This window comes from Procambarus clarkii, chromosome 43, assembly GCF_040958095.1.
Source record: "Procambarus clarkii isolate CNS0578487 chromosome 43, FALCON_Pclarkii_2.0, whole genome shotgun sequence".
NCBI classification, from domain to species: domain Eukaryota; kingdom Metazoa; phylum Arthropoda; class Malacostraca; order Decapoda; family Cambaridae; genus Procambarus; species Procambarus clarkii.
The window spans coordinates 1,262,395-1,287,579 of NC_091192.1; the positions used below are offsets into that span (position 1 = coordinate 1,262,395).

The window sequence follows — 25,185 nt, forward strand, 5'->3', positions numbered from 1 at the left end:
CCTCGAACATGGACATTTCTCATTTATGAAATTAAATGATGAAAATTTACGGGTAAACGGCGGGAGTAACTTCAACGCTCGACACATGCCGAATTTCGTCCCATTTACATTTCAGACTTCATAAAAATCGCTCGGGGGGGGGGGGGGTGTTAGCATATTGGCTAGATTTCTTGAAGCATTTAACTTAGTCCTATCACAACCAGCCTATGTCCGTTCCATACCCTAGGTCATTACCCCTACAAATATTGGTAAGACTGGCTCAAGTATCTGGCTTCAAATTTTTGATAAACCGAAAGGAGTAAATGAGTGAGGCATTAACACGAACAGTTTCTGCCAATTGTAACTAATAACTTCCCCGAGCAGTACAAGACATGTGGGACTGAACAAAGTTATATAATATTCAGCACCGCTAAGCACCAAAATTAATGATTGTGTGGATCATAACTAATATTTTCCTCACATAGAGATATCGAGCGGGAAAGACAATGCCATTTTCCTCTATAAAGTTGTGTTAAATGGTTGGTGGCAGCAACCTTTTCCCTTCCACATATAATCCTCAGTCATAACATCTGTCTCTTCTACTTTAAGACTCTTAAAGTCTTCCTCTTTCCTCATTTCTCTTGAACTCCTGTACTGTTCTCTTTTAGTCTCGTATCTCTCTTTTTTTTTTTCCTTCCTATTCCCCTATCACATCATATCATTACAGTGCAAAGTTGAGTGAGACTAACCCCAGGCGTCTATCAAACTTTGGACAAACATACATATTCTAATACGTGTCTCATTGAATATGACCGCATATTCTGTATTTACTATCATCCGGTTTAGGGCTTCTATCTTTCTAACTATTATTCTTGCATCAGGGTTTAGTTGAAAGAGGAGTTCTCCTAAAGTCATGTTCGTTTTTCAAGGTGAAGAAAAAAGTGAATAACTATAGAATGTATTACACTTATTACACAATTGCACAACGTTGTGCGCAGGGGTCGTATTCCAGGGAAACGGCGGACCCGGGATTGGCAAATAAGGGTTTCAGAAGACAGTGATGCACCTTCTTGAGGTTATCTTGAGATCATTTCGGGGCTTAGTGTCCCCGCGGCCTGGTCCTCGACCAGGCCTCCACCACCAGGAAGCAGCCCGTGACAGCTGACTAACTCCCAGGCACCTATTTACTACTAGGTAACAGGAGCATCAGGGTGAAAGAAACTCTGCCTATTGTTTCTCGCCGGCGCCCGGGAACGAACCCGGGACCACAGGATAACGCGCCCAGTGTTCTGTCCGCTCAGCCACCGGCTCCCGGCTCCACCGGCTGCCTATCATGAAGCGTTGCTAGCAAGCTGTTAGATGCTTCAGCCAGGGGTTAGCTACCCCTGTATGAGTTTGTTTGGGACCTCTGTCAGAGTGCTGCTGAAGCCCTCTGCCGGAGAGTAGCTGGAGAGCGAAGGTTGGGTGTAGGCGCATCGTGATACTGTGTGAGTGGACTGGCCCCGTGTAAATGATGAACTGGCCAGTGTCGTCCAGTACACGTGGACAGGGTACTGTGTTTGTGAGAACACTGGAGTTGACGAACACTGTTGAAGCATTCACGTCCTGCGTGAAAGAGACACAATTGTAAATAAGTGTAGTTATAATCTACTTATATATATTTATTTAATGGTGAAGGTGAATATATTGGTAAAGGGAATCGTGAATTGTTTATCCTCCCCTTACATCTTTATTGTGCTATACAACCAGTTCTTGAAAGCATACATACTGACTTGGGGTCGGATACAATAAAAGAGGTTATAACATCAAGAACCCGGTTACTGGCCCATAGTGGCCGTAACACAGTTCTTATATTAGACAACCTTCTGTGTGCAGTTGATGATATTTTGTTTTGATATGGGGGGATTTCTGCTGACATTGAGTGTAATATCAACCCCCATGTCTGTTTCTCCTTCCAATTCTAGGAGGGTTTCCTCTCCCTTGTAAAACCTTGAATCAGGCTCCTATTTCCAATACCAATCTTCATTACTTTGGGTGTTTTTGAGTTTAACTCTATTAACCACTTGGACCCATTGTATCATACTCATGATTTTTTCATCATTTACAGATATTGATAGGAAGGAATCTATCCTCTTAGGTGGTTAGCATAGATTAGGATTAGGGTTAGCCCGAGTATTTGACTGGTGTAGGACGCCACTAGTAACATTGCCCCAGTCCTGAAGGTTTTCCTCGTATTGTGACTATTTTCCGCTATAGAAATAATCCTTTATTCACTGAGGCACTGTCCTGATCACACCTGCCTCTTACTCCACTTTGTGCACTAGTCTCCTTTGAGGTACTGTGCCGAAGGTTCTTGATAGTTAAAAACGTACTATCCACATACCCTTCTCTATCGTGGCTGATCTGAGTTGCAGGCAGCACTTGCCATCCTTGAGACCATGCTGCTGGTGTTGTAAAGGCCCTTCTCCCTACATGTTCTTCTTGAGCGTCTTAAACCTCTCAAAACTCTTGTGGGCAAAGGATTTAACATTAACATAAACATGCTCGTAGTTTCTTTATTGCCTGTATACGATCTGTTGTTGATTATTATGCCTTGCATCTTCTTAATTTTTCTCCTAAACAACTACAAGGCCTAGATGTAGTACAGAATGATGCCATGTGCATCATCCTGGGTTGTCCTAGAACTGTCAGAATTGTTAACATGAGAAAGGAACTAAGATTATAATCTATTTACGAGAGAATAGTTGTTCTTAATACTGTGTTTTGCGCAAAAATTTTGAAAATTTATGGTTCCCCTTACCCCCAGCTCTATTCAAATTAAATTGAGATCCATTCTAAACAATTCTGACTGTTCATCCGATCCGCCGCAAAAAGCTCCTTACAGTGTGTGGCTCAGTTGTTGTGTCAATAATTTTATGAAACTGAATGTGTCTCTTAACCCTAATAAAACTGTTCACTATATTCCCCCTTGGAAAGATGTGCAGGTCTCTGCATTATTCCCTCATCAGTGTAAAAGCAAATGTATAACACTGAAACTATGAGATGGATAACATTAGAAGCTATTGACCCATCTTCAAAATCTCAAACAACTGAATCCTAAGCCTTTACTGATGGCTCTGTGCAATTAGGCACTGGTAGAACAGGTTGTGCATGTGCAGTATATAAAGGGAATGAAATGATCATGTCTAGTACACAGAGACTGAACAACTGGGCAAGCACTACACAGACCGAGCTATTGGGTATTTATCTAACCACTGAATACCTTAAGCTCAATGGTGGTGGAGTTATTTTCTGTGACTCTAAAAGTGCTCTGCAGTCCTTAAATAACCCATCACAATGTATGTCGGAAGTAGCTTGTAATATTAAATGGAATGTAATTTTTGCCAATGATAATAACTATTGTATAAAATTTGTGTGGATCCCATCCCATGTTGGAGTTGGAAAACATGACTTTGTAGATCAATTGGCCAATGAGGCTTGCAGGAAAGAAAACATTGATTATGACTTTGGACTATCTAATGCAGTTATTAGAAACATACAAATTAAAGAAATTAGTTCAGATTTAAACAAACTAAGAAATGCCCAGAGACCTGAAAGCTGCAGTATTAAAAGTTATGACAACTTTTGTAATAATAGGTATTTGTATGGTCAGCACAGTAACCGGACCAGGCAATGTGATGTAGTCATTGTGGTAATTCGCCTTGGCTATAGGCACATCTGGCAGGTTAATGAGGCTGAGCCACTACCAGAATATTCAGATTGTAAACTCTGTGATAAACCTTTAATGCATTCACTAGAACATTATATTGTTGAATGTGAAACTGTAAAAGATTTTAGACCTCCTGGCCTATTGTGTAACTATTTTCTTGAATCTGGTGTACTCGACTACATCCTAACAATTTATCCAAAATTTACTTGTCCATTCTAAAGAATGAAGAAGAATTTTATTTATATATTATTTTTAAGCTGCATCACTTGTGAACCCATCCCTGACCTTGTGTGGCAGTGCTCAATAGAAAGTTGTATTTACATATTCGTATATTGAAACATGTATACAGTCTAATGTGGTTGGTTGTAACCATGATATATATGTGCTTCAGCCAACAGTTTAGACCTATTGTCTTGTGTATGACCCTCTGTCCTGCGTGACAGTGAATACCAGCATTATCCTCACTCGAGTAAGACCTAATTGAATTCCTCAGAATAGGCAAATTGTAATTAATTTTTGTCAATAAAGATAATAATAACAATAATAATAATCCAGATGTTCCACAAGACTCTTTCCTACGGTAATTTGCATCACCTTGTATAACATGCAATGGGACGCTGACCCGTAGCTTAACGCCTTCTGTCACTTTATCTTTTTGTATTTTGACATTACGTTGGTCGTCTCGGGTAGCTTTGTGTTCAGTGACTTGTATATCGTATTAAACAGCCATCACAAAGCTTGTGATCCTTCTCTTAGGATTCATGGTGATATATTATTAGGTCCCTCAGCCTTAGTCGTGTCCAACTCCAGTAGCGGCCGTCATTCTTCGTATCTGGTTATTTCAGTCTGGTGCTGCTTAGTTTGGTTCCATTCCCCTCGACTCCGAACACCGTGTTACTGGAGCACAAGTTGGCCACCAGGGGGGACTCTCGGGGTACAGGGTGGGGGAGGGGGGACTCTCGGGGTACAGGGTGGGGGAGGGGGGACTCTCGGGGTACAGGGTGGGGGAGGGGGGACTCTCGGGGTACAGGGTGGGGGAGGGGAGACTCTCGGGGTACAGGGTGGGGGAGGGGGGGACTCTCGGGGTACAGGGGTGGGGGAGGGGAGACTCTCGGGGGTACAGGGTGGGGGAGGGGGGACTCTCGGGGTACAGGGTGGGGGAGGGGAGACTCTCGGGGTACAGGGTGGGGGAGGGGAGACTCTCGGGGTACAGGGTGGGGGAGGGGGGACTCTCGGGGTACAGGGTGGGGGAGGGGGGACTCTCGGGGTACAGGGTGGGGGAGGGGGGACTCTCGGGGTACAGGGGTGGGGGAGGGGAGAGTCTCGGGGTACAGGGTGGGGGAGGGGAGACTCTCGGGGTACAGGGTGGGGGAGGGGAGACTCTCGGGGTACAGGGTGGGGGAGGGGGGACTCTCGGGGTACAGGGTGGGGGAGGGGAGACTCTCGGGGTACAGGGTGGGGGAGGGGGGACTCTCGGGGTACAGGGTGGGGGGAGGGGGGACTCTCGGGGTACAGGGTGGGGGAGGGGGGACTCTCGGGGTACAGGGTGGGGGAGGGGGGACTCTCGGGGTACAGGGTGGGCGGAGGGGGGACTCTCGGGTACAGGGTGGGGGAGGGGAGACTCTCGGGGTACAGGGTGGGGGAGGGGAGACTCTCGGGGTACAGGGTGGGGGAGGGGAGACTCTCGGGTACAGGGTGGGGGAGGGGAGACTCTCGGGGTACAGGGTGGGGGAGGGGGGGACTCTCGGGGTACAGGGTGGGGGAGGGGAGGACTCTCGGGGTACAGGGTTGGGGAGGGGGACTCTCGGGGTTACAGGGTGGGGGAGGGGGGACTCTCGGGTACAGGGTGGGGGAGGGGGAGACTCTCGGGGTAACAGGGTGGGGGAGGGGCAGACTCTCGGGTACAGGGTGGGGGAGGGGGGACTCTCGGGGTACAGGGTGGGGGAGGGGGAGACTCTCGGGGTACAGGGTGGGGGATGGGGGACTCTCGGGGTACAGGGTGGCGGAGGGGGGACTCTCGGGGTACAGGGTGGGGGAGGGGGACTCTCGGGGTACAGGGTGGGGGAGGGGGACTCTCGGGGTACAGGGTGGGGGAGGGGGGACTCTCGGGGTACAGGGTGGGGGAGGGGAGACTCGGGGTACAGGGTGGCGGAGGGGGGACTCTCGGGGTACAGGGTGGGGAGGGGGGGACTCTCGGGGTACAGGGTGGGGGAGGGGGACTCTCGGGTACAGGGTGGCGGAGGGGGGACTCTCGGGGTACAGGGTGGGGGGGGGGGACTCTCGGGGTACAGGGTGGCGGAGGGGGACTCTCGGGGTACAGGGTGGGGGAGGGGAGACTCTCGGGGTACAGGGTGGCGGAGGGGGGACTCTCGGGGTACAGGGTGGGGAGGGGGACTCTCGGGGTACAGGGTGGGGGAGGGGGACTCTCGGGGTACAGGGTAGCGGAGGGGGACTCTCGGGGTACAGGGTGGGGGAGGGGGGACTCTCGGGTACAGGGTGGCGGAGGGGGGACTCTCGGGGTACAGGGTGGGGGAGGGGGACTCTCGGGGTACAGGGTGGGGGAGGGGGACTCTCGGGGTACAGGTGGGGGAGGGGGGACTCTCGGGGTACAGGGTGGGGAGGGGGACTCTCGGGTACAGGGTGGCGGAGGGGGGACTCTCGGGGTACAGGTGGGGGGGGGGACTCTCGGGGTACAGGGTGGCGGAGGGGGGACTCTCGGGGTACAGGGTGGGGAGGGGAGACTCTCGGGGTACAGGGTGGCGGAGGGGGACTCTCGGGGTACAGGGTGGGGGAGGGGGACTCTCGGGGTACAGGGTGGGGGAGGGGGACTCTCGGGGTACAGGGTGGCGGAGGGGGACTCTCGGGGTACAGGGTGGGGGAGGGGGGACTCTCGGGGTACAGGGTGGCGGAGGGGGGACTCTCGGGGTACAGGGTGGGGGAGGGGGGACTCTCGGGGTACAGGGTGGGGGAGGGGGGACTCTCGGGGTACAGGGTGGGGGAGGGGGGACTCTCGGGGTACAGGGTGGGGGAGGGGGACTCTCGGGGTACTGGGTGGGGGAGGGGGGGACTCGGGTACAGGGTGGGGGAGGGGGGACTCTAGGGGTACAGGGTGGGGGGAGGGGGACTCTCGGGGTACAGGGTGGGGAGGGGGGACTCTCGGGGTACAGGGTGGGGGAGGGGGACTCTTGGGTACAGGGTGGGGGAGGGGGGACTCTCGGGGTACAGGGTGGGGGAGGGGGGAATCTCGGGGTATAGGGTGGGGGAGGGGGGACTCGGGTACAGGGTGGGGGAGGGGGGACTCTCGGGGTACAGGGTGGGGGAGGGGGGACTCTCGGGGTACAGGGTGGCGGAGGGGGACTCTCGGGGTACAGGGTGGGGGAGGGGGGACTCTCGGGGTACAGGGTGGGGGAGGGGGGGACTCTCGGGGTACAGGGGGGGGGGGGGGACTCTCGGGTACAGGGTGGGGGAGGGGAGACTCTCGGGGTACAGGGTGGCGGAGGGGGACTCTCGGGGTACAGGGTGGGGGAGGGGGACTCTCGGGGTACAGGGTGGGGGAGGGGGGACTCTCGGGGTACTGGGTGGGGGAGGGGGGACTCGGGGTACAGGGTGGGGGAGGGGGACTCGGGGTACAGGGTGGGGAGGGGGGACTCTCGGGGTACAGGGTGGGGGAGGAGGGACTCTCGGGGTACAGGGTGGGGGAGGGGGGACTCGGGGTACAGGGTGGGGAGGGGGACTCTAGGGTACAGGGTGGGGGAGGGGGGACTCTCGGGTACAGGGTGGGGGAGGGGAGACTCTGGGGAACAGGGGTGGGGGAGGGGGGGGACTCTCGGAGTACAGGGTGGGGGAGGGGGGACTCTCGGGGTACAGGGTGGGGGAGGGGAGACTCTCGGGGTACAGGGTGGGGGAGGGGGACTCTCGGGGTACAGGGTGGGGAGGGGGGACTCTCGGGGTACAGGGTGGGGGAGGGGGGACTCTCGGGGTACAGGGTGGGGGAGGGGGGACTCTCGGGGTACAGGGTGGGGGAGGGGGGACTCTCGGGGTACAGGGTGGGGGAGGGGGGGTGGTTATTGGCATCACACACATACAACTGTTGGAATATTTATCATTGAACATAATTCTACGGATTGTATGTAATCTGTTGAACATCACACTATTGTATGTAGGATTAAATTATAAGTAGATAAATATTTACTGTCTTTATGTGGAAAATATTTCATTTTTAGTTATATTTGACTTTTAGGTTTGTTATTCACAAATTGTTGAGCGCCTCATGATTGTCAAAAAAGAGGGTACGATGACTCCTATATTTAATATACATTCACATTCATCGTCACTGGAGAAAAATAGCCTCAGTGTTGTTTGTAACAGAACTTTGTCAATTAATTTTATGATACCAAAGCAGTTGAAGCAACAGTTGAAGAATGTTCATCCTCATCACATGGTCAAGGACAAAAGCTTTTCTGGACGTCATTGGAATGCTCTTACAAAGCTGAAACAGGATTAAACAATACATTGCAAGACATGAACCCACACCCTTGTGTCGTTGCGCTGGAGGCAGCAAGGCACAAACACCGCACACAATTGGGAAAACTTTGGTCAAACTTCGCGCTCTCAAAATTATGGTAATTATATTGGAAATGGATTAGAGAAAAAGCTTGCAGCAGTCTCAGTATCAAACAATGCTGCTAAAAGAAGAATCAGAAACGTGGTCATCGATTGACATCAAGGATCAAGACAGCAGCATTTGGCATAACTTAAAGTCAGCTTGATGACTCACCAGATAAGGCGTGGTGTTCCCAGTTGCTGACGTTTGCAAGATATGCTCACTCACGTTTATTTAAAGATGAATATCTTTTGTTCTCTAAAAACAACTTCCAGTGCCTCAGATCCTCTGTAAAAGATTTCATCTTTAAATAAGAAAATCTTCTTGTGGGATGATGTCTGTGGGAGCTATAGACATGGAGCTCCAGCTGTTTTGGGAACAAAACCTGGATATTAAATTAGTGTGAAGGAGTGTTCCTAAAGTGAAAGCCATTCATTGTGAAAGCTCGTTAAGCACTGGCCTAAAGAACATTCCATTAATAATAGTTTCGGATCTAATAATTAAAATTAAAATTTTGTCAAAGGATGAGCTCTCTACTCACGACTTTTCAAGCAGTTTTCTCGTAATCCCTGGAGAGTGCACCCGTGGCTCGCTGTGGGAGCGTCCTGGTAAGGTCAGCCTGTGACCTCAGATTCAGCTAGAGTTAATTGAAATATCATCTGGCTCCTCCCTAGTCAGCTTGTTCCTGTTATGAATAATCCTGATGGTCTTGACAAACAACTTAATGGTACATGTTGAGTGCTGTTTTGCTCGACATGGTAAGCTGACGCCCTGATGTGCTGACCAACCATTTAGGTGTACAAAACACACTTTTTCCCGAGTTGGCTGAATCAGCTGAGAACAGGTCCACACCAGACGTTCCCACAACAGTGTAAAACGCCCCCCCCCCCCCTTCTGATTCAGTTGTATATATACCCCTGTATGATAGTTAGGACATTCCCAAAAGGAATCCACAGGGAAATAGCAGTTAGGTTATATAGACTACGTCTAGGTTACAGATGCAACTGGGAGATTGGTGAACCCCGACAGAGAGAGTGTATCTTCTGCCAAACTGTCACAGAAAAGCCATTACTTCACTATCTTCTGGAATGTGAAGCAACCAATGACCTTAGAAGAGCTTTAAGAGTTCCTGAATCATGCAGTGGCCACCCTGAAGCCATCAACACAGCCACTCTCCTGGTCAACAAAGGTGTCCAGCAGCTGGACACCCTCATAAAGACTGTGAAGCAGTATCCTCCCCCACGATAACAGCTTGATGCAACCTCAGAATACTGAGAAAAAAAAATTGTACCACTTACGGGCTATTCATGCCCGTGCCACCTCTTGGTTGGCTTAATCTTTATCAATCAATCAATCAGTTAGGAGAGAGAGAGACAGTGCTGGAGTGTCGGAGGCAGTGTGAGGCTGCAGGTCATCAGGCAAGCCTCAGGAGACAGTGAATCCACCAGGCTGAGAGGCAGAGAGTGGTCTTAATTAAGGTAATGTGTGTGATCTTTGATACGTTTTCCATGTCTGGATCCCGTAATAATTGCCAGTGTTAAAGAAGGATTTTATAGTGGTGAATTACATAATTTGTTCTCAATAAACTCATGTTAAACTTCCCATCTGTATCAATTGTTGAATCCCCGTAGCTTCTAATATAATTGGCTAACAACCGTCCCATAAATATTGACAGTTAAAGAAAGAGGACTCTCCAAGTCAAGCAATGTTTCTTGCCTCGTTGCTTGATATAGTAAATGGAGAAGGCAGATGGTGGCAGAGTAATTAAGCATTTCCTTGTTGGTTACCTTTGGTTCCGGTGTAAACCATTAGTGGTGCTTTAATATATGGTGTACAAATTTAGCAAGGTTACATTATTAATGTTTTTTTTTATTTTTAGTTTATATGTATAGTGGTGTACATTGTACCGACATGGAAGTAGGCCATCAGTCGCTTGTTATCCTCACACATTTTTGCTCTATGACCTCATGACCATAATCTTTTCCGGCTTTTCCTCTCTTCCCTTAACAATCTGGTTCCTATCAATTTCAAACTTGAACGGGAATCTAATTCCCTCCTTCCTTTCCTTGACGTTCATGTTCATAGCTCTGTGTCCGGGGTTCTCTTTCTGTCTACCGTAAACCCATGCATAGTGGCATGTACATTTACATATTTTCCTACCATCCTCCTTCTGTTAAAAAAGTGATCTCATATCTCTTTCTCTTCCTATGTGGTCTACGCATCAGTGATCCTTATCTTCTTGGTTATATTTCTTTATTTACAAATGTTTCCCTCGCCTTGGTTACCCTTACATTTTATCAACTGTACGTATTCTCAAGCTAAACGTAATTTCGTTCATCTCAAACTTATTTCCAACACTAGTAGCACTGTGCTCACCTTCCCTTCATATCTGAACTGAAAAATCTCACTAATACCCTTCGTCCTCTTACCATAATGCTCGTCTTTCGACACACTAACACTCTTCGTAGTAATCTGGTCCACACTGCTCCTCCTGTTGCTAATGCTGTTGGTGTCTACTCTATTTCCTGTTCGTCTTGTCCTCTCCAATACTCTGGGGTAACTGGCCGTACACTGTATGACAGACTTAAGGAACACAAGAGAAGTGTTAAGTCTGCAGACACAAACAATGTTCTCTTCTGTCATGTTAGGGACTCTAATCATCCTATTGATTGGTCTTCCTCTAAAATAATGTTTCCTGCCTCTACTCTACACAGGCGCCGTGGTGGTGACGCGGCTCTGATACACCCAACATGAGCCTGAGTCCTGGCTGTGTTGCTGTGGACTCTTCCCTTTCACAGTACACACTCAAATGCTCCAACCTTCTTAACAAACGTGACATTAAGCCTACCCCATTTTTCTTGCCCCCTTTCCTTTTCATTCTTACCTCATCCCATTCTTACCTCATCCCATTCTTACCTCATCCCATTCTTACCTCATCCCATTCTTACCTCATCCCATTCTTACCTCATCCCATTCTTACCTCATCCCATTCTTGCATTCATCCCATTCTTACCTCATCCTATTCGTACCTCCAAGGCCAAAAAATGTCGTACTAGAAAATGGAAACGGCTCGCGAAATTGGCATAATGTCCCGTTTTCTGTTTTGTGTCGTGTGGTAGGTTAGGATAAGGCCGCTTTAGTACGACAGTTTCTTGACGTTGGGGCACCTGAGGCGGACGGGCCGAGTACTTATATTAACGAGGAGGACCATCATTACATTGACGTACAAGGCAATTAGACAGTAGAAATCGGTACTATTGAATTTGGACAAACCGACAAAGTTTGTGTACTGATGTTGCACGGGAAACCTAACTTAACCTCCATAGGCCTAAGACACGAAATCTGAGGCCAAATATAGTACATGTGTGTGCGCTATACTAGGCCTAAGAATATTTAAGTATATTTTTAGCTTTATTTTTTCGGACTTTGCAAAGTGAATAGTACCAACTTGTACTATCTACTTAACCATTACGTCAGTGATGGTCCAGAGTTAGAACAATTACTATCTCAACAGGTGCACGGGTTGGTGTCAATATATCGCTAAGAGTCAGGCTGGCCTTTACCTGTCGCAAGTGAGAACAAAGTAACGAAGTAGATTGGAGGTTGAAAATGTTGTGCCCTTACAAGCACACCTCCGCCTTGTACCCTTACAAGCACACCTCCGCCTTGTACCCTTACAAGCACACCTCCGCCTTGTGCCCTTACAAGCACACCTCCGCCTTGTACCCTTACAAGCACACCTCCGCCTTGTGCCCTTACAACCACACCTCCGCCTTGTGCCCTTACAACCACACCTCCGCCTTGTGCCCTTACAACCACACCTCCGCCTTGTGCCCTTACAAGCACACCTCCGCCTTGTGCCCTTACAACCACACCTCCGCCTTGTGCCCTTACAAGCACACCTCCGCCTTGTGCCCTTACAAGCACACCTCCGCCTTGTGCCCTTACAAGCACACCTCCGCCTTGTGCCCTTACAACCACACCTCCGCCTTGTGCCCTTACAAGCACACCTCCGCCTTGTGCCCTTACAAGCACACCTCCGCCTTGTACCCTTACAAGCACACCTCCGCCTTGTGCCCTTACAAGCACACCTCCGCCTTGTGCCCTTACAACCACACCTCCGCCTTGTGCCCTTACAACCACACCTCCGCCTTGTGCCCTTACAAGCACACCTCCGCCTTGTACCCTTACAAGCACACCTCCGCCTTGTGCCCTTACAAGCACACCTCCGCCTTGTGCCCTTACAAGCACACCTCCGCCTTGTGCCCTTACAAGCACACCTCCGCCTTGTGCCCTTACAAGCACACCTCCGCCTTGTGCCCTTACAAGCACACCTCCACCTTGTACCCTTACAAGCACACCTCCGCCTTGTGCCCTTACAAGCACACCTCCGCCTTGTACCCTTACAAGCACACCTCCGCCTTGTGCCCTTACAAGCACACCTCCGCCTTGTGCCCTTACAACCACACCTCCGCCTTGTGCCCTTACAAGCACACCTCCGCCTTGTGCCCTTACAAACACACCTCCACCTTGTACCCTTACAAGCACACCTCCGCCTTGTGCCCTTACAAGCACACCTCCGCCTTGTGCCCTTACAACCACACCTCCGCCTTGTGCCCTTACAAGCACACCTCCGCCTTGTGCCCTTACAAGCACACCTCCGCCTTGTGCCCTTACAAGCACACCTCCGCCTTGTGCCCTTACAAGCACACCTCCGCCTTGTGCCCTTACAAGCACACCTCCGCCTTGTGCCCTTACAAGCACACCTCCGCCTTGTGCCCTTACAAGCACACCTCCGCCTTGTGCCCTTACAAGCACACCTCCGCCTTGTGCCCTTACAACCACACCTCCGCCTTGTGCCCTTACAAGCACACCTCCGCCTTGTGCCCTTACAAGCACACCTCCGCCTTGTGCCCTTACAAGCACACCTCCGCCTTGTGCCCTTACAAGCACACCTCCGCCTTGTGCCCTTACAAGCACACCTCCGCCTTGTGCCCTTACAAGCACACCTCCGCCTTGTGCCCTTACAAGCACACCTCCGCCTTGTGCCCTTACAAGCACACCTCCGCCTTGTGCCCTTACAAGCACACCTCCGCCTTGTGCCCTTACAAGCACACCTCCGCCTTGTGCCCTTACAAGCACACCTCCGCCTTGTGCCCTTACAAGCACACCTCCGCCTTGTGCCCTTACAAGCACACCTCCACCTTGTACCCTTACAAGCACACCTCCGCCTTGTGCCCTTACAAGCACACCTCCGCCTTGTGCCCTTACAAGCACACCTCCGCCTTGTGCCCTTACAAGCACACCTCCGCCTTGTGCCCTTACAAGCACACCTCCGCCTTGTACCCTTACAAGCACACCTCCGCCTTGTGCCCTTACAAGCACACCTCCGCCTTGTGCCCTTACAAGCACACCTCCGCCTTGTGCCCTTACAAGCACACCTCCGCCTTGTGCCCTTACAAGCACACCTCCACCTTGTACCCTTACAAGCACACCTCCGCCTTGTGCCCTTACAAGCACACCTCCGCCTTGTGCCCTTACAAGCACACCTCCGCCTTGTGCCCTTACAAGCACACCTCCGCCTTGTGCCCTTACAAGCACACCTCCGCCTTGTGCCCTTACAACCACACCTCCGCCTTGTGCCCTTACAAGCACACCTCCGCCTTGTGCCCTTACAAGCACACCTCCGCCTTGTGCCCTTACACGTACACCTCCGCCTTGTGCCCTTACAAGCACACCTCCGCCTTGTGCCCTTACAAGCACACCTCCGCCTTGTGCCCTTACAAGCACACCTCCGCCTTGTGCCCTTACAACCACACCTCCGCCTTGTGCCCTTACAACCACACCTCCGCCTTGTGCCCTTACAAGCACACCTCCGCCTTGTGCCCTTACAACCACACCTCCGCCTTGTGCCCTTACAACCACACCTCCGCCTTGTAGCCTTACACGTACACCTCCGCCTTGTACCCTTACAACCACACCTCCGCCTTGTGCCCTTACAACCACACCTCCGCCTTGTGCCCTTACAAGCACACCTCCGCCTTGTACCCTTACAACCACACCTCCGCCTTGTGCCCTTACAAGTACACCTCCGCCTTGTACCCTTACAACCACACCTCCGCCTTGTGCCCTTACAACCACACCTCCGCCTTGTGCCCTTACAAGCACACCTCCGCCTTGTACCCTTACAACCACACCTCCGCCTTGTGCCCTTACAAGCACACCTCCGCCTAGTAGCCTTACAACCACACCTCCGCCTAGTAGCCTTACAACCACACCTCCACCTTGTACCCTTACAAGCACACCTCCGCCTTGTGCCCTTACAACCACACCTCCGCCTTGTGCCCTTACAACCACACCTCCGCCTTGTGCCCTTACAACCACACCTCCACCTTGTACCCTTACAAGCACACCTCCGCCTTGTGCCCTTACAAGCACACCTCCGCCTTGTGCCCTTACAAGCACACCTCCGCCTTGTGCCCTTACAAGCACACCTCCGCCTTGTGCCCTTACAAGCACACCTCCGCTTATCTAAGTATTGGTGAAGAGAACACAATCGTAAGCATTGACTGTAACCTTCATCTCAATAAACTGAATAACACCACCCTGGCAATTTATTGAACTTTGTTTATTAAATTATGCTTTAATTTATTCTGTTAATGAGCTATGAATATAAACAAATAGTTTTGTTTTAAAATTATGAAGTTTCCAATTGCTACTAAATCTGCAAACCTCGAATTAAAATAATCCAAGTAAATGTATATGTAAAAATATAGTTAAAATACAAGATTTTCAATATATACAAATTTTCTAATTAAACTTTTGAGTCAAACATGCTTCAAAATGGCATTGACAGGTGGTGAGAAGGGGGCATGGAGGCGGGACAGGTTGAGAACCACTGTAATATAACTTCTCTCTGCACAGTTCTCAAGAGCTGGAAGCTCGTACTGGACTCGTGACAGACTTCTTAGTGGTCCGCAGTGAGGGGATCCTGGCCTGTTCCCAGCATCATCACGTGTTCCATACTCTTCTGTTCCTCCTGATGTGGCGGTCAAGCAACTCGCCTTGGGTCTTAGTTGTAATGTCTGTTTCAAATGGGTTTTCAGCTTCCCTCTTACTGAGTCTCGTTCCTGGTTCCCGTCTCTGTCCTCTGCTGCTGTTTTGTTAAGGTATTTCTTTCCTGCTCTCGTGCTTATGCACTTTTCTGTCTCACATCTTAGGTTAACTATAGGTCAGTCCAGTGTTTTTCGTTTTCCCTCTCTAAGCCAGCTGCCTCCCAGCATTTGTTGAAGTGCGCATGCGTGTGAACGTTTTCTATAAATGTATTTTTCTCTCCTCTTATCTTTTGAGGGAGCTTTTCTTCTTATTTTTTGATATACACAGATTGTTTTACGTTCTTGTACAGTCACTAGCACGCATAGCGTTCCTGTACAGTCACTAGCACGCATAGCGTTCTTGTACAGTCACTAGCACGCATAGCGTTCTTGTACAGTCACTAGCACGCATAGCGTTCTTGTACAGTCACTAGCACGCATAGCGTTCTTGTACAGTCACTAGCACGCATAGCGTTCTTGTACAGTCACTAGCACGCATAGCGTTCTTGTACAGTCACTAGCACGCATAGCGTTCTTGTACAGTCACTAGCACGCATAGCGTTCTTGTACAGTCACTAGCACGCATAGCGTTCTTGTACAGTCACTAGCACGCATAGCGTTCTTGTACAGTCACTAGCACGCATAGCGTTCTTGTACAGTCACTAGCACGCATAGCGTTCCTGTACAGTCACTAGCACGCATAGCGTTCCTGTACAGTCACTAGCACGCATAGCGTTCCTGTACAGTCACTAGCACGCATAGCGTTCTTGTACAGTCACTAGCACGCATAGCATTCCTGTACAGTCACTAGCACGCATAGCGTTCCTGTACAGTCACTAGCACGCATAGCGTTCCTGTACAGTCACTAGCACGCATAGCGTTCCTGTACAGTCACTAGCACGCATAGCGTTCCTGTACAGTCACTAGCACGCATAGCGTTCCTGTACAGTCACTAGCACGCATAGCGTTCCTGTACAGTCACTAGCACGCATAGCGTTCCTGTACAGTCACTAGCACGCATAGCGTTCTTGTACAGTCACTAGCACGCATAGCGTTCCTGTACAGTCACTAGCACGCATAGCGTTCTTGTACAGTCACTAGCACGCATAGCGTTCTTGTACAGTCACTAGCACGCATAGCGTTCTTGTACAGTCACTAGCACGCATAGCGTTCTTGTACAGTCACTAGCACGCATAGCGTTCTTGTACAGTCACTAGCACGCATAGCGTTCTTGTACAGTCACTAGCACGCATAGCGTTCTTGTACAGTCACTAGCACGCATAGCGTTCTTGTACAGTCACTAGCACGCATAGCGTTCTTGTACAGTCACTAGCACGCATAGCGTTCTTGTACAGTCACTAGCACGCATAGCGTTCTTGTACAGTCACTAGCACGCATAGCGTTCTTGTACAGTCACTAGCACGCATAGCGTTCTTGTACAGTCACTAGCACGCATAGCGTTCTTGTACAGTCACTAGCACGCATAGCGTTCTTGTACAGTCACTAGCACGCATAGCGTTCTTGTACAGTCACTAGCACACATAGCGTTCTTGTACAGTCACTAGCACGCATAGCGTTCTTGTACAGTCACTAGCACTCATAGCGTTCTTGTACAGTCACTAGCACGCATAGCGTTCTTGTACAGTCACTAGCACGCATAGCGTTCTTGTACAGTCACTAGCACGCATAGCGTTCTTGTACAGTCACTAGCACGCATAGCGTTCTTGTACAGTCACTAGCACGCATAGCGTTCTTGTACAGTCACTAGCACGCATAGCGATTCGGGCACGTGCTTAATCCATTTTTTTTCCGGAATACGACCCCGGTTTAACAACCGGGTACCCATTCACTGCTGCTGGGTGAACAGGTGCGTACAGTTAAGGATTGGCGCCTAGTCAATCCTCCCCGGCCAAATATCACTCGCGAAGCGCGGGGCCAGTGTTACCACTGCACCGCGGGGCCAGTGTTACCACTGCACCGCGGGGCCAGTGTTACCACTGCACCGCGGGGCCAGTGTTACCACTGCACCGCGGGGCCAGTGTTACCACTGCACCGCGGGGCCAGTGTTACCACTGCACCGCGGGGCCAGTGTTACCACTGCACCGCGGGGCCAGTGTTACCACTGCACCGCGGGGCCAGTGTTACCACTGCACCGCGGGGCCAGTGTTACCACTGCACCGCGGGGCCAGTGTTACCACTGCACCGCGGGGCCAGTGTTACCACTGCACCGCGGGGCCAGTGTTACCACTGCACCGCGGGGCCAGTGTTACCACTGCACCGCGGGGCCAGTGTTACCACTGCACCGCGGGGCCAGTGTTACCACTGCACCGCGGGGCCAGTGTTACCACTGCACCGCGGGGCCAGTGTTACCACTGCACCGCGGGGCCAGTGTTACCACTGCACCGCGGGGCCAGTGTTACCACTGCACCGCGGGGCCAGTGTTACCACTGCACCGCGGGGCCAGTGTTACCACTGCACCGCGGGGCCAGTGTTACCACTGCACCGCGGGGCCAGTGTTACCACTGCACCGCGGGGCCAGTGTTACCACTGCACCGCGGGGCCAGTGTTACCACTGCACCGCGGGGCCAGTGTTACCACTGCACCGCGGGGCCAGTGTTACCACTGCACCGCGGGGCCAGTGTTACCACTGCACCGCGGGGCCAGTGTTACCACTGCACCGCGGGGCCAGTGTTACCACTGCACCGCGGGGCCAGTGTTACCACTGCACCGCGGGGCCAGTGTTACCACTGCACCGCGGGGCCAGTGTTACCACTGCACCGCGGGGACTGCAAGTTGTCGAGGGGAAAGTGTGATAATTTACGGGTGAGTCAGTGAGCATGGGGAGCTTTGAGGGTCCCACAGTGTTTACACAGTGGCTGAGTGGAGACTCGCGGGAGAGAGGCTTACTCACTGCCTCCTGAGGCACTGAGGCGGGGAGCTTTGAGGGTCCCACAGTGTTTACACAGTGGCTGAGTGGAGACTCGCGGGAGAGAGGCTTACTCACTGCCTCCTGAGGCACTGAGGCGGGGAGCTTTGAGGGTCCCACAGTGTTTACACAGTGGCTGAGTGGAGACTCGCGGGAGAGAGGCTTACTCAGTGCCTCCTGAGGCACTGAGGCGGGGAGCTTTGAGGGTCCCACAGTGTTTACACAGTGGCTGAGTGGAGACTCGCGGGAGAGAGGCTTACTCACTGCCTCCTGAGGCACTGAGGCGGGGAGCTTTGAGGGTCCCACAGTGTTTACACAGTGGCTGAGTGGAGACTCGCGGGAGAGAGGCTTACTCAGTGCCTCCTGAGGCACTGAGGCGGGGAGCTTTGAGGGTCCCACAGTGTTTACACAGTGGCTGAGTGGAGACTCGCGGGAGAGAGGCTTACTCACTGCCTCCTGAGGCACTGAGGCGGGGAGCTTTGAGGGCCCCACAGTGTTTACACAGTGGCTGAGTGGAGACTCGCGGGAGAGAGGCTTACTCAGTGCCTCCTGAGGCACTGAGGCGGGGAGCTTTGAGGGTCCCACAGTGTTTACACAGTGGCTGAGTGGAGACTCGCGGGAGAGAGGCTTACTCAGTGCCTCCTGAGGCACTGAGGCGGGGAGCTTTGAGGGTCCCACAGTGTTTACACAGTGGCTGAGTGGAGACTCGCGGGAGAGAGGCTTACTCACTGCCTCCTGAGGCACTGAGGCGGGGAGCTTTGAGGGTCCCACAGTGTTTACACAGTGGCTGAGTGGAGACTCGCGGGAGAGAGGCTTACTCAGTGCCTCCTGAGGCACTGAGGCGGGGAGCTTTGAGGGTCCCACAGTGTTTACACAGTGGCTGAGTGGAGACTCGCGGGAGAGAGGCTTACTCACTGCCTCCTGAGGCACTGAGGCGGGGAGCTTTGAGGGTCCCACAGTGTTTACACAGTGGCTGAGTGGAGACTCGCGGGAGAGAGGCTTACTCACTGCCTCCTGAGGCACTGAGGCGGGGAGCTTTGAGGGTCCCACAGTGTTTACACAGTGGCTGAGTGGAGACTCGCGGGAGAGAGGCTTACTCAGTGCCTCCTGAGGCACTGAGGCGGGGAGCTTTGAGGGTCCCACAGTGTTTACACAGTGGCTGAGTGGAGACTCGCGGGAGAGAGGCTTACTCAGTGCCTCCTGAGGCACTGAGGCGGGGAGCTTTGAGGGTCCCACAGTGTTTACACAGTGGCTGAGTGGAGACTCGCGGGAGAGAGGCTTACTCACTGCCTCCTGAGGCACTGAGGCGGGGAGCTTTGAGGGCCCCACAGTGTTTACACAGTGGCTGAGTGGAGACTCGCGGGAGAGAGGCTTACTCACTGCCTCCTGAGGCACTGAGGCGGGGAGCTTTGAGGGCCCCACAGTGTTTACACAGTGGCTGAGTGGAGACTCGCGGGAGAGAGGCTTACTCAGTGCCTCCTGAGGCACTGAGGCGGGGAGCTTTGAGGGTCCCACAGTGTTTACACAGTGGCTGAGTGGAGACTCGCGGGAGAGAGGCTTACTCAGTGCCTCCTGAGGCACTGAGGCGGGGAGCTTTGAGGGTCCCACAGTGTTTACACAGTGGCTGAGTGGAGACTCGCGGGAGAGAGGCTTACTCACTGCCTCCTGAGGCACTGAGGCGGGGAGCTTTGAGGGTCCCACAGTGTTTACACAGTGGCTGAGTGGAGACTCGCGGGAGAGAGGCTTACTCACTGCCTCCTGAGGCACTGAGGCGGGGAGCTTTGAGGGTCCCACAGTGTTTACACAGTGGCTGAGTGGAGACTCGCGGGAGAGAGGCTTATTCACTGCCTCCTGAGGCACTGAGGCGGGGAGCTTTGAGGGCCCCACAGTGTTTACACAGTGGCTGAGTGGAGACTCGCGGGAGAGAGGCTTACTCACTGCCTCCTGAGGCACTGAGGCGGGGAGCTTTGAGGGCCCCACAGTGTTTACACAGTGGCTGAGTGGAGACTCGCGGGAGAGAGGCTTACTCAGTGCCTCCTGAGGCACTGAGGCGGGGAGCTTTGAGGGTCCCACAGTGTTTACACAGTGGCTGAGTGGAGACTCGCGGGAGAGAGGCTTACTCAGTGCCTCCTGAGGCACTGAGGCGGGGAGCTTTGAGGGTCCCACAGTGTTTACACAGTGGCTGAGTGGAGACTCGCGGGAGAGAGGCTTACTCACTGCCTCCTGAGGCACTGAGGCGGGGAGCTTTGAGGGTCCCACAGTGTTTACACAGTGGCTGAGTGGAGACTCGCGGGAGAGAGGCTTACTCACTGCCTCCTGAGGCACTGAGGCGGGGAGCTTTGAGGGTCCCACAGTGTTTACACAGTGGCTGAGTGGAGACTCGCGGGAGAGAGGCTTACTCAGTGCCTCCTGAGGCACTGAGGCGGGGAACTTTGAGGGTCCCACAGTGTTTACACAGTGGCTGAGTGGAGACTCGCGGGAGAGAGGCTTACTCAGTGCCTCCTGAGGCACTGAGGCGGGGAGCTTTGAGGGTCCCACAGTGTTTACACAGTGGCTGAGTGGAGACTCGCGGGAGAGAGGCTTACTCAGTGCCTCCTGAGGCACTGAGGCGGGGAGCTTTGAGGGTCCCACAGTGTTTACACAGTGGCTGAGTGGAGACTCGCGGGAGAGAGGCTTACTCACTGCCTCCTGAGGCACTGAGGCGGGGAGCTTTGAGGGTCCCACAGTGTTTACACAGTGGCTGAGTGGAGACTCGCGGGAGAGAGGCTTACTCAGTGCCTCCTGAGGCACTGAGGCGGGGAGCTTTGAGGGTCCCACAGTGTTTACACAGTGGCTGAGTGGAGACTCGCGGGAGAGAGGCTTACTCAGTGCCTCCTGAGGCACTGAGGCGGGGAGCTTTGAGGGTCCCACAGTGTTTACACAGTGGCTGAGTGGAGACTCGCGGGAGAGAGGCTTACTCACTGCCTCCTGAGGCACTGAGGCGGGGAGCTTTGAGGGTCCCACAGTGTTTACACAGTGGCTGAGTGGAGACTCGCGGGAGAGAGGCTTACTCACTGCCTCCTGAGGCACTGAGGCGGGGAGCTTTGAGGGTCCCACAGTGTTTACACAGTGGCTGAGTGGAGACTCGCGGGAGAGAGGCTTACTCAGTGCCTCCTGAGGCACTGAGGCGGGGAGCTTTGAGGGTCCCACAGTGTTTACACAGTGGCTGAGTGGAGACTCGCGGGAGAGAGGCTTACTCAGTGCCTCCTGAGGCACTGAGGCGGGGAGCTTTGAGGGTCCCACAGTGTTTACACAGTGTCTGAGTGGAGACTCGCGGGAGAGAGGCTTACTCAGTGCCTCCTGAGGCACTGAGGCGCGCGCGCACACACAGTCTCTGTGTTTACTAGTTGTGTTTTTGCGGGGGTTGAGCTTTGCTCTTTCGGCCCGCCTCTCAACTGTCAATCAACTGTTTACTAACTACTACTTTTTTTTTTTTCCCCACATCACACACACACCCCAGGAAGCAGCCCGTGACAGCTGACTAACTCCCAGGTACCTATTTACTGCTAGGTAACAGGGGCACTTAGGGTGAAAGAAACTTTGCCCATTTGTTTCTGCCTCGTGCGGGAATCGAACCCGCGCCACAGAATTACGAGTCCTGCGCGCTATCCACCAGGCTACGAGGCCCCACACACGAGGCCTCTGTGTGTGTGTACTTAGTTGTGTTTGCGAGGGTTGAGCTCTGGCTCTTCGGTCCCGCCTCTCAACTGTCAATCACCTGGTGTACAGGTTCCTGAGCCTACTGGGCTCTATCATATCTACACTTGAAGCTGTGTATGGAGTCACCCTCCACCACATCACTGCCTAATGTATTCCATTTGTCTACTACTCTAACACTGAACAAATTCTTTCTAACGCGTCTATGGTTCATTTGGGCACTCAATTTCCATCTGTGTCCCCTAGTGCGTGTGCCCCTTGTGTTAAATAGCCTGTCTTTTATCTACCCTATCGATTCCTTTGAGAATCTTGTATGTGGTGATCATGTTCCGTCTAATTTTTCTGTCTCCCAGTGACGTGAGGTTTAATTCCCGTAGTCTCTCCTCGTAGCTCATACCCCTCAGTTCGGGGTGCTAGTCTGGTGGCCAACCTTTGTACCTTTTCCAGTTTAGTCTTATGCTTGACTTGATGTGGACATCATGATGGAGTCGCATACTCCAGGATTGGTCTGACATATGTGGTATACAAATTTCTGAAAGATTCCTTACACAAGTTTCTAAAGGCCGTTCTTATGTTAGCCAATCTGGCATATGCCCGCTGATGTTATCCTCTTGATATGCGCTTCAGGAGACAGGTCTGGCGTGAAATCAACCCCCAAGTCATTCTCTTTCTCTGACTCTTGAAGTATTTCATCTCCAAAATGATACCTTGTATCTGGTCTCCTGGTCCCTACACCTATCTTCATTACATTACATTTGATTGGGTTAAACTCAAACAACCGGTTGTTCGACCATTCCTGCAGCTTGTCCAGGTCTTCTTGAACCCTCAAGCTGTCCTCCTCTGTCTTAATCCTTCTCATAATTTTGGCGTCGTCAGCAAACATTGAGAGGAATGAGTCTATACCCTCTGGGAGATCATTTACGTATATCAGAAACAGGATATGTCCGTGTACAGAGCCCTGTGGGACTCCACTGGTGACTTCACGCCAATCTGAGGTCTCGCCCCTCACTGTAACTCTCTGCTTTCTATTGCTTAGGTACTCCCTTATCCAATGGAGCGCCCTACCAGTTACTCCTGCCTGTTTCTCCAGCTTATGTATCAGCCTTTTTTTGGGGTACTGTGTCAAAGGCTTTCCGACAGTCCTAAAAAAAGCAGTCCGCCCATCCTTCTCTTTCTTCCTTAATCTTTATCACCTGATCGTAGAATTCTATCAAGCCTATAAGGCAAGATTTACCCTCCCTGAACCCATGTTGATGGGTTGTCACGAAGTCCCTTCTCTCCAGATGTGTTACTAGGTTTTTTCTCACAATCTTCTCCATCACCTTGCATGGTATACAAGTTAAGGACACTGGCCTGTAGTTCAGTGCCTCTTGTCTGTCACCCTTTTTGTATATTGGGACTACATTAGCCGTCTTCCATATTTCTGGTAGGTCTCCCATCTCCAGTGACCTACAATACACTATGGAGAGTGGCAAGCAAAGTGCTTCTGCACACTCTTTCAATACCCATGGTGAGATTCCGTCCAGGCCAACAGCCTTTCTCACGTCCAGATCCAACAGATGCCTCTTGGCCTCATTTCTTGTAATTTCGAACCCTTCCAAGGCCGCCTGGTTTTCTGCTACCTCTCTTAGAGCAGTGACCTATCCTTGTTCTATTGTGAAGACCTCCTGGAACCTCTTGTTGAGTTCTTCACACACCTCTTTGTCATTCTCTGTGTACCTGTCCTCACCGGTTCAAAGTTTCATCACCTGTTCCTTCACTGTTGTTTTCCTCCTGATGTGACTTTGTAATAGCTTTGGTTCGCTCTTGGCTTTATTAGCTGTATCATTTTCGTACTTTTTCTCTGCTTCTCTTCTCACACTAACATACTCGGAACACATACTAACTAGCACTGGGAACACTTTTTTGCAAAGCATAAATCATGCAACATCCTCATCTCAGATGTGTAGCAAAATTAATACTTTTTCGCATCCTAACACTACAGCCAACGCCGATATGCAGCTTGAAGAACATGCAAACAAAAAGTTCACTCACAAAGGGTAAGGCTGCCTCTCCTGGAGAGTTGAGTTTAGTTCAGGTATAATGCACCCCATACCCATCCTGTGGGCGGTAGTGGAAAGGGTTACAGAGGCACATAATGGGCTCAGGGACTGAACCCCACAATTCATTTAGCTAAGTCTAATCTTACAGTCTTGATGAGCTAGTTACAAAATTCAATACACATCGTCACATCATCAATGGGTTCGAGATCGACCACAAATAAAGTTTCTAAATTAATAAGCAACTGGCATATGTGGAGAGCTAGTGTCAAAATTGGTATGTTTGTCCTGCACACCGCCCCCCATCCAGTGGGCAGCGGTGGATAGGTTACAATCACTTAGTTACTACCTACAGTTAGCAAACTGGGGATATTTGGCTAAAATTTCTGGTAGCAGATCATTTTGAATGAAATATTTACACATCGCTGGAACATTGGTTATAGAATTGTCTCTGAATTCACGTATCTTTTCGCACTCCATCACATAGTGACGGAGGGTGAGCGAATAATTTTGTTGACACAGTTTACATTTGGTCAGGTCTACATCAACAGATAATGAGAATTCCCAGAGATACTTGTAACCGAGTCTAAGCCGAGCAGTAGTAACATCTGGAAGTCTGCTGATTTTATTAGATGAACCATAGATGTGTAGCTCCTCTTGCATGATAGTATGATGATAGCTGGAATTACTCATGTCGATTTCACTTTGCCTCAGATCTACAAGATTTTGTTGAAGTTCTTGGTGTACTACTGCTCTGACTGCTTACTGACAATCCAAGGTTATACTCAATTTCTCCTTTAAAGGCAGATTCTTTGGCTATCTCATCAGCTCTATCATGCATTTGAAGGCCGATCATGCTACATGTTACGTCTTAGAGTTGAAAGCAATTAAAGATGATTGTCACTTACAATTAAGTATCAAGTTGGAGACTTGTACACATTTCAGTGCAAGGAGCAAGGCAAATAGTTCTGTCTCAATGGTAGAGGCCCAGTTGTTTATACGGACTCCCCACTCAAAATATAAGCCATCGCCCATTGTCAGGACAACTGCACTTCCAGCTGCACCCGTGGTGCGGTGTAGGGAACCATCAGTGTATATGATTTGAGAGAGAGAATGCTCTGTGGACAGAGCATCAATAT

The 25,185-nt window shown here is 51.3% G+C and overlaps 2 protein-coding genes across 2 annotated transcripts in view; one reads left to right on the forward strand and one right to left on the reverse strand.

The window, feature by feature from the left end:
• Nucleotides 1-14,826, forward strand: part of LOC138350047 (putative uncharacterized protein ENSP00000383309) — a 47,851-nt gene extending 33,025 nt beyond the window's left edge. Inside the window, exon 2 of the mRNA XM_069300329.1 lies at nucleotides 11,946-14,826. Within this exon, the coding sequence (XP_069156430.1) occupies nucleotides 11,946-14,826 (2,881 nt within the window). The remainder of the gene's footprint in view (nucleotides 1-11,945) is intronic.
• LOC138350048 (proline-rich protein 36-like) lies at nucleotides 14,823-23,887 on the reverse strand. The gene is made up of 3 exons (XM_069300330.1): nucleotides 23,756-23,887; nucleotides 18,297-21,578; nucleotides 14,823-14,897 (listed from the first exon to the last, which is right to left on the reverse strand). The coding sequence occupies exons 1-3, from the start codon at nucleotides 23,885-23,887 to the stop codon at nucleotides 14,823-14,825; spliced, it is 3,489 nt and encodes a 1,162-aa protein (XP_069156431.1).
• Between the last annotated feature and the right edge of the window lie 1,298 nt (nucleotides 23,888-25,185).

What these genes read in the sequence shown, in the direction of transcription:
- LOC138350048 (XM_069300330.1), bottom strand. Translation starts at nt 23,887, where the DNA reads ATGTGTTCCGAGTATGTTAGTGTGAGAAGAGAAGCAGAGAAAAAGTAC. An exon ending in AAACAACAGTGAAGGAACAG is followed by an intron (nt 21,579 to 23,755) that starts GTGATGAAACTT and finishes GGACCCTCAAAG; the next exon opens with CTCCCCGCCTCAGTGCCTCA. An exon ending in CCTCAGTGCCTCAGGAGGCA is followed by an intron (nt 14,898 to 18,296) that starts GTGAGTAAGCCT and finishes ATAAATTGCCAG; the next exon opens with GGTGGTGTTATTCAGTTTAT.